The following is a 15,073-nucleotide window of genomic DNA, read 5'->3' on the forward strand; positions in this document are numbered from 1 at the left end:
ATGCATATTTTATGCTAATATGTACACATTAAGTATATATATACTATATGTATATTATATATATTACCTATATATATTTATATATACATTGTTTATCTGAAATTCAAATTCATCTTGACTATACATTATATTATACATACACACACACATTGTTTATGTGAAATTCAAATTTCACTGGGCATCCCGCATTTTTGTTTTTAAGATTTTATTTTTAAGTCATCGGTCATCTCTACACCCAACGTGGGGCTGGAACTCACCACTCCGAGGTCAGGAGTCTCATGCTTCACGGACTGAGCCAGCCGGGCGCCCCTCACTCTGCATTTTTATTTGCTCAGTCTGGCGACCCTACCAGGACGAAGAGGCAAAGTCATCGTAAGGGCTGCTAGGGCCATACCCTCTGTGGCTGGGCCACGCTGTCTCTGTCCCTTCCCCACACACGTGCTCACTGGCTCCGTCCCTCCTTCAGGTCTTTGCTCCAATCCCACCCCCTCTGGAAGACCTACTAGGTACGCACATACACGCCCATATCTATAGGTAAATAATCGTACATCTCTGTATGCACGTATATATGATATGCTATAAAATATTAACATACGCTTATACCCATGTAATTATAGGGTTAGAGTGAAAACATATAATTACTGCCTTGTCAACCCGCCCCTCCCTCCAGCCCTCCCAGTTTGCTGTTTCTGTGTTTCCAGCCCCCTCATCGCATCCTCTCACCGCCTCTGAATGCTCACTGTCCATTGCTCCCCAGTGGGATCTGAGCCCCAGGAGACGGGGATCTCGGTCTGCCTTTGCTCTTGCAAACTCTCCTGCAATGAGCCGTCTTCCCCAAACGCCTTCACACGCCCGGGGCACATTTCCCCAAACACACCCGGAGGGGGCAGGTGCATGGGACGACCCCCCGATGTTCACTTCCTGATAATCTTCCATAACGTTTGCACACACGGATCCTCTCACTTGTAGGGTGCCTCAGGGCCCGCTGTCCTGAAAACCAACCTACACAGGGTGCTGTGTATGGTTCCCGTCACGTGGGAGGAATGGACATGAGCTAAACCTCCTTCCTCCACTGGGAGAGGCTGAGCGACTTTTCTCAGGGGTTGGCACAGACCCTGAAGCCCCATCGTCCTACCCCAAGGACCAGCTGGGGGCACAGACTCAAGCCCCTAATGACAGTCCTCCCAGGGTAGCAGAAATAAAAGCATCAGCCCCTTACGTGACTATCAAGATCCAGGGCACAAAGGCCACATGGATATTTTGCACGCTAACATTTGCCTTTAAAATTAGCTTATGTCCTTGTAAATTATGCATGCTTTAAATGATTATAAACGCACACATAAATATATACATACACACACATAAATATGCACATGGCTTCATACATATTTAGGGTTATATATGTATATATACACTTAGATTTATATTTGTATATATGTTCATATATATTCGTCTACTATGTATCCATATATATATTGTAACATATATATTTTGTATATAGATACACACGTCTATATAAAAGTATGTATATATTTTTCCTAGACAATACAAACACAAAATGCCTTTCCTTTATGGTTTCTTAGAAAAGTCTCCCTGTCCCCAAATGATGCATATTTTTTATAAATTACGTAGACTATAAATTATATATATTTTGTTTTTTATTTTTATTTTTTTAAGGATTTTATTTATTTCAGAGAGAGAGCATAAGCAGGGGGAAGGGAGAGAGGGAGAAGGAGAAGCAGTCTCCCCGCTGATCGCACGACCCTGGGATCATGACCTGAGCCGAAGACAGACGCTTAACCAATGGAGCCACTCGGGTGCCCCTAAAATATATGTATTTTACAAATGCAGTTATTATTGCACGTTTTTTATTATTACCCTTTTAAAGTCCCTATTGTCATTTCGTAGTCCGTGATTTTGTTTTTAACATTCATCTTGACACGTACAGAATTGATTTTGGCACGAAGGAGCGCAGACCCAATCCTCTTTTTTAGAAACTTGAAATCACCATCCACCTGCTTGCATAACATTTCCTGGGTAAGCCCTGCTCTCTCCACCACATGCAAATGGCAGGTGCCCTCCGGGCTCCAGATTTTTTCTGCCGCAATACCAAACTATTTTTAAAGTCTGGGCTTTATCACAGGAAACCCAAGTTCCCATGTGATGACAAGTCTCCTATTCTCAGAATTTTGGAATCCCTGCTCTCACACTGGCTCTTCCGTACAAACCATTCACCTCCCCGGGTCAGGCTGTGACCTGTGTTTCCGTGGGCTGATGCTGACCCATTCAGGAGGACTCCTACTCGCCAAGCTTTTCCCTGCACGGTCAGGGCGTGACTTTGTCTTTGCTCACACCTCCCTGGAGTCCTTCGAGACTCCTCAACTTCCCCCTTCCGAGTCCTGCCGGGATAAGTACTGATAACTAACTGAAACTATCGGGTTCGAAGATAAGACCGGGAGATGTCCTCCTTCCTCCGTCCTGGAAATGAAGATTAAATGCACAGGTGTCCTAGCAAGACCTTACAGAACTCTCAATCCAATCGGTCACATCTCCAAAACCAGTTTCCAAACCTCTCCATCTGTATCTCCCAGGAAATCATTTCTCATGCTCCCAAGTCAGTTTCCTCATTACAAAAAAATGTGTGAAACACTGAAAAAAAATTACAAAGGTTCTCAAAATCCACACACAGCCTTTTTGACATTTTCCTACTTTTTTTTTAGGTCATTTTGCTAGACAAGGAACATCGGAGTGTGTCATAACATTTGGATGACTGCCTATATTACTTAAAATGTAATCATAACGCCCCCCCCCTTTTTTTTTTACTATTTACGAGGAGTGTAAAGATTTCCGCACACGAACAGAACAACATAAAAGCAGACACAGCCCTCTATCTGGGGTGTTGAACGTATCTCTGTTTTTCTCGATCATATAAGCTGCCTTGAATATTGGGAGTATTACTTTCCTAGGGTCACTGTAACAGTACTGACCTGACACGCATTTATTCTCTGACCGTCCCGGAGGCTGGGAATCAGATCCAGGCGGGGCCGAGGCTGGAGTCTGAGATCCAGGCGGGGCCGAGGCTGGTTCCCCCTGAGGCCTCTCTCCTTGGCGTCTCGACCCCGTGTTCTCCCCGTGTCCTCATGTGTGGGGATTTAGGGCTTCCACCTGCAAATTTGGGGGGACACGATTCAGCCCATAACCATCGCTGACGTTGATCAGAAAGCTGTCCATATAATCCCACATTTAATTTTGAAAAATAAATTCACGCACGTAAAATGACGAGACTGAAATGCACGATCCCTTCTAACAGTGTCGGGTCTTCCACTCACGGACATGGCCACTCGGAGTGTGTAAGAATTCTCTTGTCCTTGTGGGAATAGCTCATCTTTCTAACGTTAGCTGGATTAAAAAAAAAAAAAAACCACAAAAAAACAGCGGCCACTTTTGTGCTTCATACATTTCTTTGTTACTTATTAGCCACGTGTTTTCTCGCTGTGTGAACGACCCCCACTATGCCTTTTTTGCAGGAGTGTTAATTGTGCATTCATGCCCTTGGACCAGATACCAGTTTGGCTTTATCCACCACGCACGCTTCCCATCAACGTATTTTAATTTTGTTTATATTTCCATAACTTTCTCACATTTTTGGGTAGTCGAAACTATTCCTCTATCTACCCCTGTCGTTCTATTTCTGACAAGTTTACGATGTCCCCTTCCGCGATTTGGAAAACTGGCCCCGGGGATCTTCTTCGAGTTGTATTGTTCTGATTTTATCTCCCCTTGACTCCTTGTATTTCCAGAATTTACTTTCTTTTCTTGTGGTATCTTCCTGGCATTTTTAAAGACCAGACAAGTGAGCATCTAAATACCATTTAATCCCACAGAACCGCTTCATACTAGCGTCTCATTTACCGTGGCTGGAGAAACGCACAACTCCATTGGAGACCATTTTTCTCTTGTTACTTTTTCAGGCTCCTGAGTTACTTAAAAGCTTCCGAGACTAACCCAGGAGCCAAAAGGAGTGGCAAAGCTCCTCTGACCCCAGTGATAAGGTCAGGGGACGTGTTTGCATTTTGCAAAGCAGGAGGCAACCGTGTGCATTCAATACATTTCCCATAAACCTGTCCAGCGTCTGAGAAGCAACAATTCTCATGCATATCTTGGGTGCAGAGTAAACTCAGCAAAGTCTAATTATAGGCTGGTGTGGCCCAGGCAATGCTATACCCCCGTCAATGCAAAACCTATATGGTTTTCTTTGACATCGCTCAAGAAAAACCTCCGAGGAAATAGGCACGTTTAGAGGCATTATCATTATTACTTTTAGAAGTCAGCGCTCCGTGCACGAAAAATCACGTCCGTCTGCCTTGGGATGTGTTCAGATTTTCAAACTTTTAAGTTGGCCAGACAGAGAGCCTCAGGGTTTTGCTTGACTTTGGTGATTGATGACTCATTGATCTTACTTCAATCTGCAATTATTTGAGGACTCCTGTTTCTGCCCCGGGATGACTTAATTGCTCTCAGCCCTCTTGGAATTCATGAGGTCCCCACCCGGCAAACTGCGTGTGGTGTCTCCATGGTGAAGACGTTGTTTGCATCACCGGACAGGGCTTTTCGAGGTCAGCTTCACCTGGTTCGAACACGTGTTGGGTCAAGGCATTTTTTCCCTTTTTTATTTGGAGTCTTTTTTATGGAGGGGCGAGATCGGGGCAGGTCTGAAACAAGTGAGGTTGGAGGGGTTTGGAAAGCAGGTCCCCTTTGCATGGAAATATGGCACCTCGAGCCCACACGGGCTGTTTTGCATGGGGGTGAGACACCAGGGCTCACACTAGAGGAAGGCTCAGATTCCTGTGGCTACCACATATAATTATAAAATAAGTGTCATCACCTCTGATGACTCACGGTGGGCCTGGCTCCATGCATGGAGGCCCAAGCGCCCAGCATTGTCCCAGAACGTAACCCACGAACTAGGTTACCATGAATTCCTAACCCATGAAACGCACACAGACCCACCACGGGGCCGTCCGGTGACCAGGAACAAATGAGAACCACACGACTGCGAAGCTGGGAACTGTGAGTGCCACTCTGTTTTGGAATCACTCCTTGCTAAGAAAACGTTCATCGGCCGTCCACGAAAACACAAGCCCCAGGGCCTGCCCTTGCCACAGCGCGTCTGGGAAACAAGGAGCAAACACTCTGACCACGGAAAACCCCCCTGCTCTATCCCTACGACACAAGGGGCAACCAGTAGAGGGCTTTATCTGCATTACGGGGAGATCTAATGAGGGAAGTCTGAGACCCTAATCCTGTAAGTGCACACCTACCAGAACTTTCTGCCTGCCTCCAAAGACCAAATCCTAAGCGGACAGAACTTCGGGCATGCAGCGATAAAAAAAACCAACTTCCATCCCTGGCTGAGTCCAGAGTCAATGCATTGCTGAATTGTTGGAAGGATCTCTTTCCAGAAGCCCTGGGAAGGCCTCTTGGAACAAAGTACTGAAACCCACCATGTAAATTTCCAAAGTATGGGTTTATTTCACTGAGTGCAATACACACAGATATATTTAACTCAAAATATATAGGGGCGCCCAGGTGGCTCAACTGGTGAAGTGTCTGCCTTTGGCTCAGGTCATGATCCCGGGGTCAGGTCATGATCCCGGGGTCCTGGGATGGAGGCCCATGTTGGGGTCCTAGCTCCATGGACAGTCTGCTTCTCCCTCTCCCTCTGCCCCTCCCCTTGCTCGTGCTCTCTCTCTAATGAATAAAATTTAAAACAATATGTATATTTTTTCACACATAAATATATGCGTGTAAATATAAATTGTAATGTCTGTAAAAGTCGCTGCACGTGTCTTTTAGACTATATATATTAGAATTTACAATAAAATATATTACCATATACATTACAGAATGTTAGAATATAATATATACGTCTAATATTATATACTTAAGTTGTAATGTCTGCAAAGGCAGCCGAACATATTTTTTATTTTTTCATTATTTGTTTTAAAGATTTTATTTTTTTTTTGTCAGAGAGAGAGCAGAAGGAGGGGGAGGGGCAGAGGCAGAGGGAGAAGCAGGCACCCCGCAGAGCAGGGAGCCTGATGTGGGACTCCATCCCAGGATCCCGGGATCAGGAGCTTAGCCAAAGGCAGACACTTATCAACTGAGCCACCCAGGCGGCCCTGAACATGTCTTTTACAATATATATACATATGTTAGAATTTATAATAAAATATACTTGAATATACATTAGAGACTCTCAGAATAGATGTCTAATATTATGTATATAAATTGTGAAGTCTGAAGGCAGCTAAACATGCCTTTTAGAACACATATTAGAATTTATAAAAATATATTAAAATCTATAAGAAAACAGATTAGACTACATCATAGAATGTTAGAATATAACGTATCATAGGGCGTTAGAATATAATATATAATCGATAAGAATATATCATAGACTGTTAGAATAAATATATAATCTATATATCATTTATGTATATATAAGTTGTAAAGTCTGTGAAAGCAGGTGAACATGTCCTTTAGAATATACAGAATAAAATATATTAGGATCTATATTCTAGAATATATTAGGATTTAATGTATATAATATATAATATGTATGAATTGTAAACCCTGTGAAGGTGACAGTATACTTTTTAATTTTTAAGAGAGAGGACTGTCTACACACTCAATATACACACACATATATATATATACCCATACAGGTGTATATATATTCGCATGTATAATATATATTTGTATATATGCATGTATCTGTATGTAATATATATGTATTTGTACATATAATATATACACACACATGCATATATGCAAATACATACATTTGGGTTCCAAATGAGCAATACATATATATATTGCTACCGCCGTCACTGACTACTTTTTTTCTCTTGTATTAACACCTGCACAGGTGAGGGTGTTGACCTTCTGCTCCCTCCGGGAGGAGGCAGGATTGTTTCTTTCCGCATTCCTGAGCTCAGTACATCCCTTGCACCACAAGGGAATGCGGCAGGATGATAAAGGCGGTCATAGCCCTATAACGCCTTGCTTACCAGGATTCTTGTTCTGTGTTGCCTTTCGAGTCATAGGCTGTGGTTTCTGAAGAATGTTTATGAATCCTTCCAGATGAAAGCTGGCTTGTACAGCAAGGTGTTGCAAAACCTGCCCAGGATATTTATAGGAAGACGTAGGTCTGTGGTCAGGCTCACCGATGGGAGAGGGAGGAGTCACATCCACTCTGCAACCCAGAGTTTAATTCTCAAAGTTTGTCTGTGACCCTTTTCTGCCTGGGTGCAACTGGAAGGGAAAAGCATGCTCCTAATGGACCCAGCCTTGACCACCAACCTTAGTCACCTAGGACCATCACAGTGGCAAGGGGGACGGGGACGTGCCCCCGAGGACCGTCTAGGGTGCCCCCCATCGCTTGGCAGGGCCTGGTGGCCAGAGCGCCTCCTTGTTCCAACCCGGTGCACACGGTCTGCTCCGGGCACGCATTTTTTACATTCCAGCTCAAGATTTGGCAACAAGCAAAGACAGCAGGCCTAATGCGCGGGGAAAATGCCACCCACAATGTGCAGATGAACGCTGGCCCAAAGCTGACAGCCAGGGGCCAGAAAGCCACACCCAGAGCCAGGCTTTGATTTCCTGTGGCCCCCTCCCAGTTGGCCAAGCCAGGCAGACAGGGCCTGGTGTCTGTAAAAAACCGCCCCCTCCCCGACCCCAGGACTGAGCGGCAGGACACCCCCCCACCGCGTCCAAGCGCGGAATGGCCGAGATGCCTTCAAACCAGGTGGAGTCAGTATGTCCTCTCTTTGGAGCTCAAAGTGTGGTTCGCGGGGCCTCATCTGGGAACACCCCTTCCCGGCCCGCATTTCACCGGATGCCCGGGGACAGGGTGGCCAGATAAAAGAGAGGACGTCCAGTGAACATTCCAGTTTCAGATACACGCTACTCATTTATTGTCTAAGTATATCCAGATATGGCCTGGGACATACACTGCGGGGGGGGGTGGGACTCTCGTGGATCTGAAATTCAAATGGATCTGGGGCGCCCTGCATTTCTTCTCCAAATTGTGCGACTTGGGTTTAAACCAGTGACCCAACCAGGGGCACGTGCTGCGTTTTTGTTTTGTTTTTTTTTTGGGGGGGTGGGGGTGCTCGTCCTCTCTCTTAAACCTGTGTCTCCTTGTGTTTAAAAAATGGTTCTTTGGAAATACTCATGGATTCGCAGGAAGGTGCCCAGAAACGAGGGGTGCGGGGGGAGGGTCCAGCGCACTCGCGCGCCCGCCCCCGCCCCCCCACCCCCAGCTAGCGTTTTGCATCACCATGGTCCCCCCGAGAAACCAGGAAGCTGACACGGGCCAGGTTTTTATTCGCTAGACCCGGCAGCCGTCCTCGGGGGCGCGCGGACACCGAAGAGCCCGCGGAGCGACTCACCCGCCTTTCGCTCCCGTTCAGTTTGATTTTTTAACTTTACTTTTGTTGGAGCCACGCCCTCCCTGTCCCCAGCGCGCCCCGCCTCCCACCCTTCCGGGCTGGGGCGCAGCGAGCGCGGTGGCCGGCCCGCGCGTCCCCCGGGGAGCTCGGCTGGGGACCTCCCCCCCGGGGCGCCCCCGGCGGCGCACGGGGCGCGGCCACCTTCTCCACGCCGCCCGCCCCCGCGCGCCGGCCTCTCGGATCCCGGACTGGGGCGCGGCGGGGGCGGAGCGCGGGGGCCCCAGCTACACGCCCGTCGGCGGGCTGGAGAGCGCGCGGCCCCGCCCAGGCCGTTTCCGCCCGGCCCCCAACTAGCGCGCACGCAGCGCCGGCGCGGGTGGCGGCGGACGCGAGCCACGAGGAATGAACAGGGAGCCGGGAGCCCGCGGCCGGGACCCCGCCTCGCCCCCGCTAGCCCGGGCCGCGCCCCCCGCCTCGGCCGCGCCGCCGCCCCCGCCCCCGCCGCCGCCCGGGCCCCCGGGCCCGCCCCCCGAGGCTGCGGGCTACTCCCACCAGCTGCTGCTGCTGCTGCTGCAGTGAGCGCCGCCCCGCGCCCCGCCATTGTCCCCGCCGCTCCGCCAGTCGCGCCGGGCCGCGGACCGGGAGGCGGGGGACGCGCATGGGTGGGCGCCGCTAATGCCGCCGCCGCCGCGCCGCCCTCCGAGGCTGCGTCCCGGCAAGCCCGGACCTCCGCGCTCCCCGTCCCGGCCCGGCGCCCCGGACTGGAGCGCGCCCCCATGGAGGCGCCCGGGCTGGCCAAGGCGGCCAAGGCGGCCGCGACGGACCCCGATCCTCAGGAGAGCTGTGGGGAGACCCCCGACGGGGCGCCCGCGCTCTGCCCCAGCCCCGAGGCGCCCTCGCCGGAGCCTCCAGCCTACCGCCTGCAGGACTTCGACACGCTGGCCACCGTGGGTGAGTAGGGCGCGCGGGGACCCGGCCCGCAGGGTCTTTCGGCGCCGCCCGGGACGCAGGCGTCAGACAAAGGGCCGGTGTGCCGTCGCCCGGCCGCCTCCCTGAGCCGTCCTGCCCGGTCCCGTCTGCTCAGGGTCTCCGCGCCGGCTGGCGGTGCGCCCCAGGACCCTCGGGCGCTCCCAGAGTTGGAAGGTGTCCCCACCCCCAGCTCCCGCGAGCCTCCCCCACTGCCGGCTCCCTGTCCCGCGCCCCAGGAGTCTCCTGATTTAGAACTCCCCTCCTCCTACCCCAATCCCCCTGGTGCCTGTGCCACTGGACGTCACAAAACTTCCTGGGGGTCACGTCATATAGGGCGCCTCGCCCGCCCTCGCAGCCAGGGGCCCCGAGGGACAGAGGCGGCGACCAGAGGAACCTGCGCAAGTCTTCCTGGCCGGCCTCCCTCTGCCCAGCGTCAGGATGCTCCCGCGTAGACTTTAGACCTCACCAGGGGCTTGGCGGGGACAGGTGTCCTGGGGCGTAACGGGGGCGGGCGTGGCGGGGGGGACTGACGGCGTTAGAGATGGATTACCCATTTCCCGACACCGCGCGTGCTTTTCGTCTCGTGCCGCTGGAAGTTGGCATTCTTGATCACACACTGATTTCCTTTTGTCCTCTCCCCTTTGATTGTGGTCGCAGTTGGGCACCTGGACATGTAGTTTCCAGGTCGCCTGGCGCCCCTGAATCGCGAAAGTCTCTAGGATATTATGCGGCCTCCGTGACTGGGCTAGAAAATCCGCGCCCCAGGTCGGCGCTGGGTTCGAGTTGTGGGCACGACCCGCTGTGGCTTTTTAGCGACTCTTTGTTGCTCACGGGGTTTAGGAGATGGGGTGCTTGTCAGGTAAGTGGGGAAGGAGACAAGCTGCATGTCACGGGGGGGGGGGGCTGGGGGTGTTCAGGGAGTTTTCCTGGGTCCCCTGCCCCTCTTCTGGAAAGGAGGAAGCTGGGCAGGGAATCAGGAAGCCGGGGCTCAAGGTCATGCCCTAGGGTTTAATCAGACCGACAGGCACGGCCACATTGGCGTTGTAACCCACCGTCCGCAGAGAGGAACACTTCTCTTTTCCGTGCCCGGTCTCCCTGCGCGGCGGGAGGGAGGGGTCTGCAGGAAACCTGATTTGGGAAGGAGGGAAGGCTTCCTCTCTGTCCCTGTTAACCTCCTCATCTCTGTTCCGTCGGTCTCTGTGTCCCTCTCTCCTTCCCTCCCCTGCCCCCCCCCCCGCCCCCCTGCCCCGGGACGCTGGGGCTGATTGAAAGGCAGGCTGTGCTTTGCAGGGTTGCACGGTGGGGCAGAAACCCAACCCGTGGGGTGACACCAGGAGTAGGTGGAAATACAAGTGAACAATGGAAAGTTGGTGAAGGACCCGCCGTGTCTTGGCACACAGAACCACCAATTGTCTTTTGGGCACACACATGGGTCTGTTGTCAAAGGTGCCGGGGCTGGTGGCCAGCAGGGTGTGGGCGGGCTGGTGGGCCGTCCCCGTGACCTGTTGTTGTGCCTGCAGTCACGTGGGGTCCTGTGGGCACTGCCAAGTGGGCACGGGGTGGCCAGCCCGTCATCTTGTCCTTAAAAATAGAATGTCTCCTCCTCTGGGGACTGAGAGGGGTGTGCAGGGGAGGGTGACTTCTTCCACTGGTCTTTGCCTCTTGATGAAGAGGATGCTTGTTCTCCAAGGATAACTTCCTGTGGGCCCCCAGGGTGTGAAGGGAGCGCTAGACCGGGGACAGACCCAGGTGTGTATGCAAGAGACAGAGACTCAGCGTTAAGGAATCCCCAGTGTTCCCCAGCCGTCCCAGTCATGTGTCTGAGCCACAGTGTCCACCAGCCGGAGGACGGTTTGTAAGGTGCAGTGGGTTCCCGAGAGGGCTCAGTCTGAGCTCTGCCCGTGCAGTTACAGGCTGGCCTCCTCGCTGTCTCCCGTGCCAGCCAGGCACCCAGGGGTCCCGCGTGGTCCAGGGGCGTCTGTATGCACGTTCCCAGTTGAGCAGTGCGGCTCTCCTTGACCCACACCCAAAGCAGACCCACAGCACGCAAACACCCCAAACCTCTCTTTGCTTTTACTTAGCACCCTCCCTGTGCCTTGGGACTTTGTATCCAGAAGGAGTCAGGGTGGAAGGGTGCCGCTGGGCTCTGCCCTTGAGTGTGTGCAATTCTAACTTGCATTTCATCCATGTGTGTGGGGGGGGGCTTGCTGTGTCCCTCATGGTGTTCATTCCGCACGTCTGCCTGTGAGCTGGGCACGCAGGGGAGGCTCCCGAGGGGGCAGAAATGCCGAGTCAGAATCGCACACACACGGTTTGTGGGGATGTGGGTATTCAGGACACGGCAGGTGAGCACACCTGTGCTTCTCCCTGATTTAGGCACGCCCAGAGTGGCTCTTAGACAGCCCGTCTGTCGGTCCGGGAGGTACTTTCAGCTCAAGACCCTGCTGCAAAGGGACGGCCGAGTCCCCGGGGCAGCCCCTGGAGGTAGAAGGAGGAGGCAAGTTGGACACAGGGCGTGTGTTAGCGCTCCAGAGGATCCGATTGCCCAGAAATCCGGACAGTTAGGAAGAAATCTCAGCTTGCGTTACTGCCAAATCTGGTGATGGCGTTGCAGAGCAGGGGAGCGATGTTGGGGCGTGTCTGGGCTCAACTACGATTTCCTAGCTAGAGAAACACGGACTCAGAGCAGGAAAGGAGTGCAAGCAAGCCCAGCCAGGATGTCCGTGTCGGTACAGTCGTGCTGGGAGGCCACAGACCATGTCCCGTGCTCCTTGGTGTTTGCAGGCTGTGCTTTGAGGGTGTGTGTGGCTGCCGGGCTGTGCCTTTTTATCTTGTGCCGTTTTTCAGCCAACACCCCCAAATTGAGGACAGAACTCATTCCCTCAGCACAGACTCGAGGCTCCCACTTCACACCTGTTATTTCCGATGGCACGTAATGCATTGGGCAAGTTGTAGTTCCTTAATCCTGAGGAGACCTGCCTTCACGAATATCTTAATTACAGACGGTTTGTAAAGTTCTCCGAATCGGTTTCCTGATAGTGGCGAGAGTGTCTCCTGCACGGGCAGTTGCCCCCAAATTGGCCCTGGTTTCGCCCCCTCTAACCTGGGCTCTTACCAAACCCCCAAACATCACACCGGCACAGCTCCACGAGGAGTGGAGTTGCAAGCAGTGTGGTGTTGCCGTGCTCCTAGACAAGCGGTCCGTCCTATGGGCGGTGTTGACATAAGCCATTATGAGGAAGTGGTTCTTGCTTAACAATACGCAGAAAATCGAGATCACCGTTTGATCCCGTCCATCCTTCACGGGCGTGTCGCCGGTAACTTGTGAATGCACGTGACCCACACTTTCCATCTGACCGCCTTCCGGGAACTTCAAAAATCGGATGACCTATTAGAAAAAGAGTATGGCCAGGGACCGAAGTCCTACACCTTGTTCCCCTTCATTTTTTTAAAATTGAGATCAAGTTCCCGTAACAAAAAAAACGAACCATTTTTCAGCAAGCCGTCCAGCCGTGTTTCGTACATTGAAAAAGTTGGCGCGACCAGCACCTCCATCCACTTCCGAAACATTCTTCTTACCTCCCCAGAGGAGACCCCATCCCCGTGAGCTGTCAGTCCTCAACCCCTTCCCCCAGCCCCCACTGATCGGGACTCTGCACTCTGTCTCCATGGACTTACCAATTCTGTGTGCTTCCTTCCACGAATGCTTTTTCTTTTTCCCTTGCCATCTCGAAGGGGGCGAGGGTCCAATGGGAAGATGCAGAGCCCAGATTTTCCCCCCTCAAGAGGGCAGAGAAAAAGCACCCGTGGAAAGGAAATAGGGGATGGAAAAGACCAGATGAGGACAAACCAGGAATAAAAAATGGACAGTGGGAGAGATGAGCAAACACATGCACACAGCCTTTGCTGTCCTGGGGTGAGTAGAGTCCCCCACCCCAAATTCATGTCCTCCCTCTCAGAACTGCAAATGGAACCTTATTTAGAAATAGGCTCTTTGCAGATGTAATTAAGTATTGAGATGAAGTTCATTGTACTAGGATAGCCTTAAATCCAATGGCATGTGTCCTTGTAAGAGACAGAGGAGGAGACATACAGACACAGAGGAGAAGCCACGTGAGGACAGAGGCAGAGATGGAAGGGACGCGGTCACCAGCTCACCAGCCCAGGGACGCCTGGAGCCCCAGAAGCTGCAAGAGGCAGTTAGGACCCTCCCCTGGAGCCTCAGGAGGGGTTGAAAGCCCTGCCCCACCTGGATCTCAGTGGTCCTGCCCCATGTGGATCTCAGAGTCCTGGTCTCTAGAACTGGGAGGGCATGAATTCCTATTGTTTTAAGCCACTACGTGGCGGCTGCCCTAGGACACCTAATGAGAAAACGAATACACCTGCCACAGGATTGCAGAGCTGACTTGTAGGCTGCTTTAGACCACGGTGCCTTAGGTCCATGAATTGGTTTCCCCAAACCCTTGGAGGTGCCCGACATCCAGCTACAAGTTGTACTTCCACGGGTGGCCTGATCCTAGAGATAGCACGTGGGTGTGGTTAACACAGGAGAGCGATGTGTTCATTTCAGAAGACAGGGCATCCGTAACTCACTGTTTGAGGAGGGCCATCCCCAGAGCTGGGTGGAACACCGCCAGGAACTTGTTCTAATTCTACCTCTAGTTCTGCTCCCTTGCAACCACCCCCTTCCCCCCAGAGAGCAGCCAGCTGAAGCCTGCACACGGTGTCTACTTCCTCTTGTCTCCCCCCTTTTGCAAAGCCAGGCTTTCCCGCATGGCCAGACCAAGGGGCGCCATCTTGAATCCGTTTCCACCTTAGGTTGCTGTAACAAAATACCATGAACCAGGTGGCTTTTAAACGACACGGCTTTATTTTTCACAGCTCTAGAGGCCAGAAGTCTGAGGTCAGGATGCCAGAGCATGGATGGGTTCTGGTGAGCGCCCTCCCTGGCTTGTAGATGGCCACCACCTGGCTGTGTGCTGCTACGGTGGGAAGGGAGACAGGAGAAGCAAGCGTCCTGGTGTCTGTTATAAGGGAACTAAGTTCATCATAAGGGACCCCATTCTTATGACTTCACCTAATCTTAATCACATCCCAAAGACCCACTTGAATATGTAAATACTATTTTATTGGGAATTAGTGCTTCATCGTATGAAATGGGGGGGGGGGGACGACAAACACATTCCGTCCATAATACTCGGTTTTACTCCTCGTTGTGTGTTGTCCTGACTTCCCTCTCCTGAACTCCTCCTTTGGGGTACAGGGTGCTGGCTGCCCCAGCAGCAGACTTCCCTCGTCTTGTCCTAGAACCCCCAGGGGAGGACACCTCACCTCACTCCCCGTGTCTGTCTGGGACAACCCTCCTTGTCCCTGCTTGCGTCACCCACATGGGTGGGGACACGGCACTGTGATGGCGGTCTCAGATCTGCTTCCTGGGTGAGTTCCTCCTCAGCCGGGGACAACCCGGGAGGCCACCTTTGTACCTGGGAGAACCGGGCAACACATGACATGGACGTGTCCTGGCTGGGTGCCAGCAGCGTGGCCGCCTTGGGATCACCAGTGATGAGGCTTCTGACCACAGTGTTCTTTCTGAGAGATGAACGTGGTACGATTTCTCTGAAAACCACTTTCAGTCTCTGGGAGTGACA

General features: G+C 52.1%; 1 protein-coding gene and 1 long non-coding RNA gene across 2 annotated transcripts in view; one reads left to right on the forward strand and one right to left on the reverse strand.

The window, feature by feature from the left end:
* Positions 1–212: 212 nt before the first annotated feature.
* On the reverse strand, positions 213–7,628 carry LOC103666310. The gene is made up of 4 exons (XR_569466.2): positions 7,074–7,628; positions 3,271–3,399; positions 2,988–3,165; positions 213–345 (listed from the first exon to the last, which is right to left on the reverse strand). It is a non-coding gene; the product is annotated as an uncharacterized LOC103666310 (long non-coding RNA).
* A 1,561-nt stretch (positions 7,629–9,189) lies between these two features.
* The window catches only part of PRKX (protein kinase X-linked), an 82,867-nt gene continuing 76,983 nt past the window's right edge, over positions 9,190–15,073 (forward strand). Inside the window, exon 1 of the mRNA XM_040634766.1 lies at positions 9,190–9,407. Coding sequence (XP_040490700.1) covers positions 9,233–9,407 — 175 coding nt within the window. The 5' untranslated portion in view covers positions 9,190–9,232. The remainder of the gene's footprint in view (positions 9,408–15,073) is intronic.

Source organism: Ursus maritimus, assembly GCF_017311325.1.
Source record: "Ursus maritimus isolate PB19 chromosome X unlocalized genomic scaffold, ASM1731132v1 scaffold_X1, whole genome shotgun sequence".
NCBI classification, from domain to species: Eukaryota; Metazoa; Chordata; class Mammalia; order Carnivora; family Ursidae; genus Ursus; species Ursus maritimus.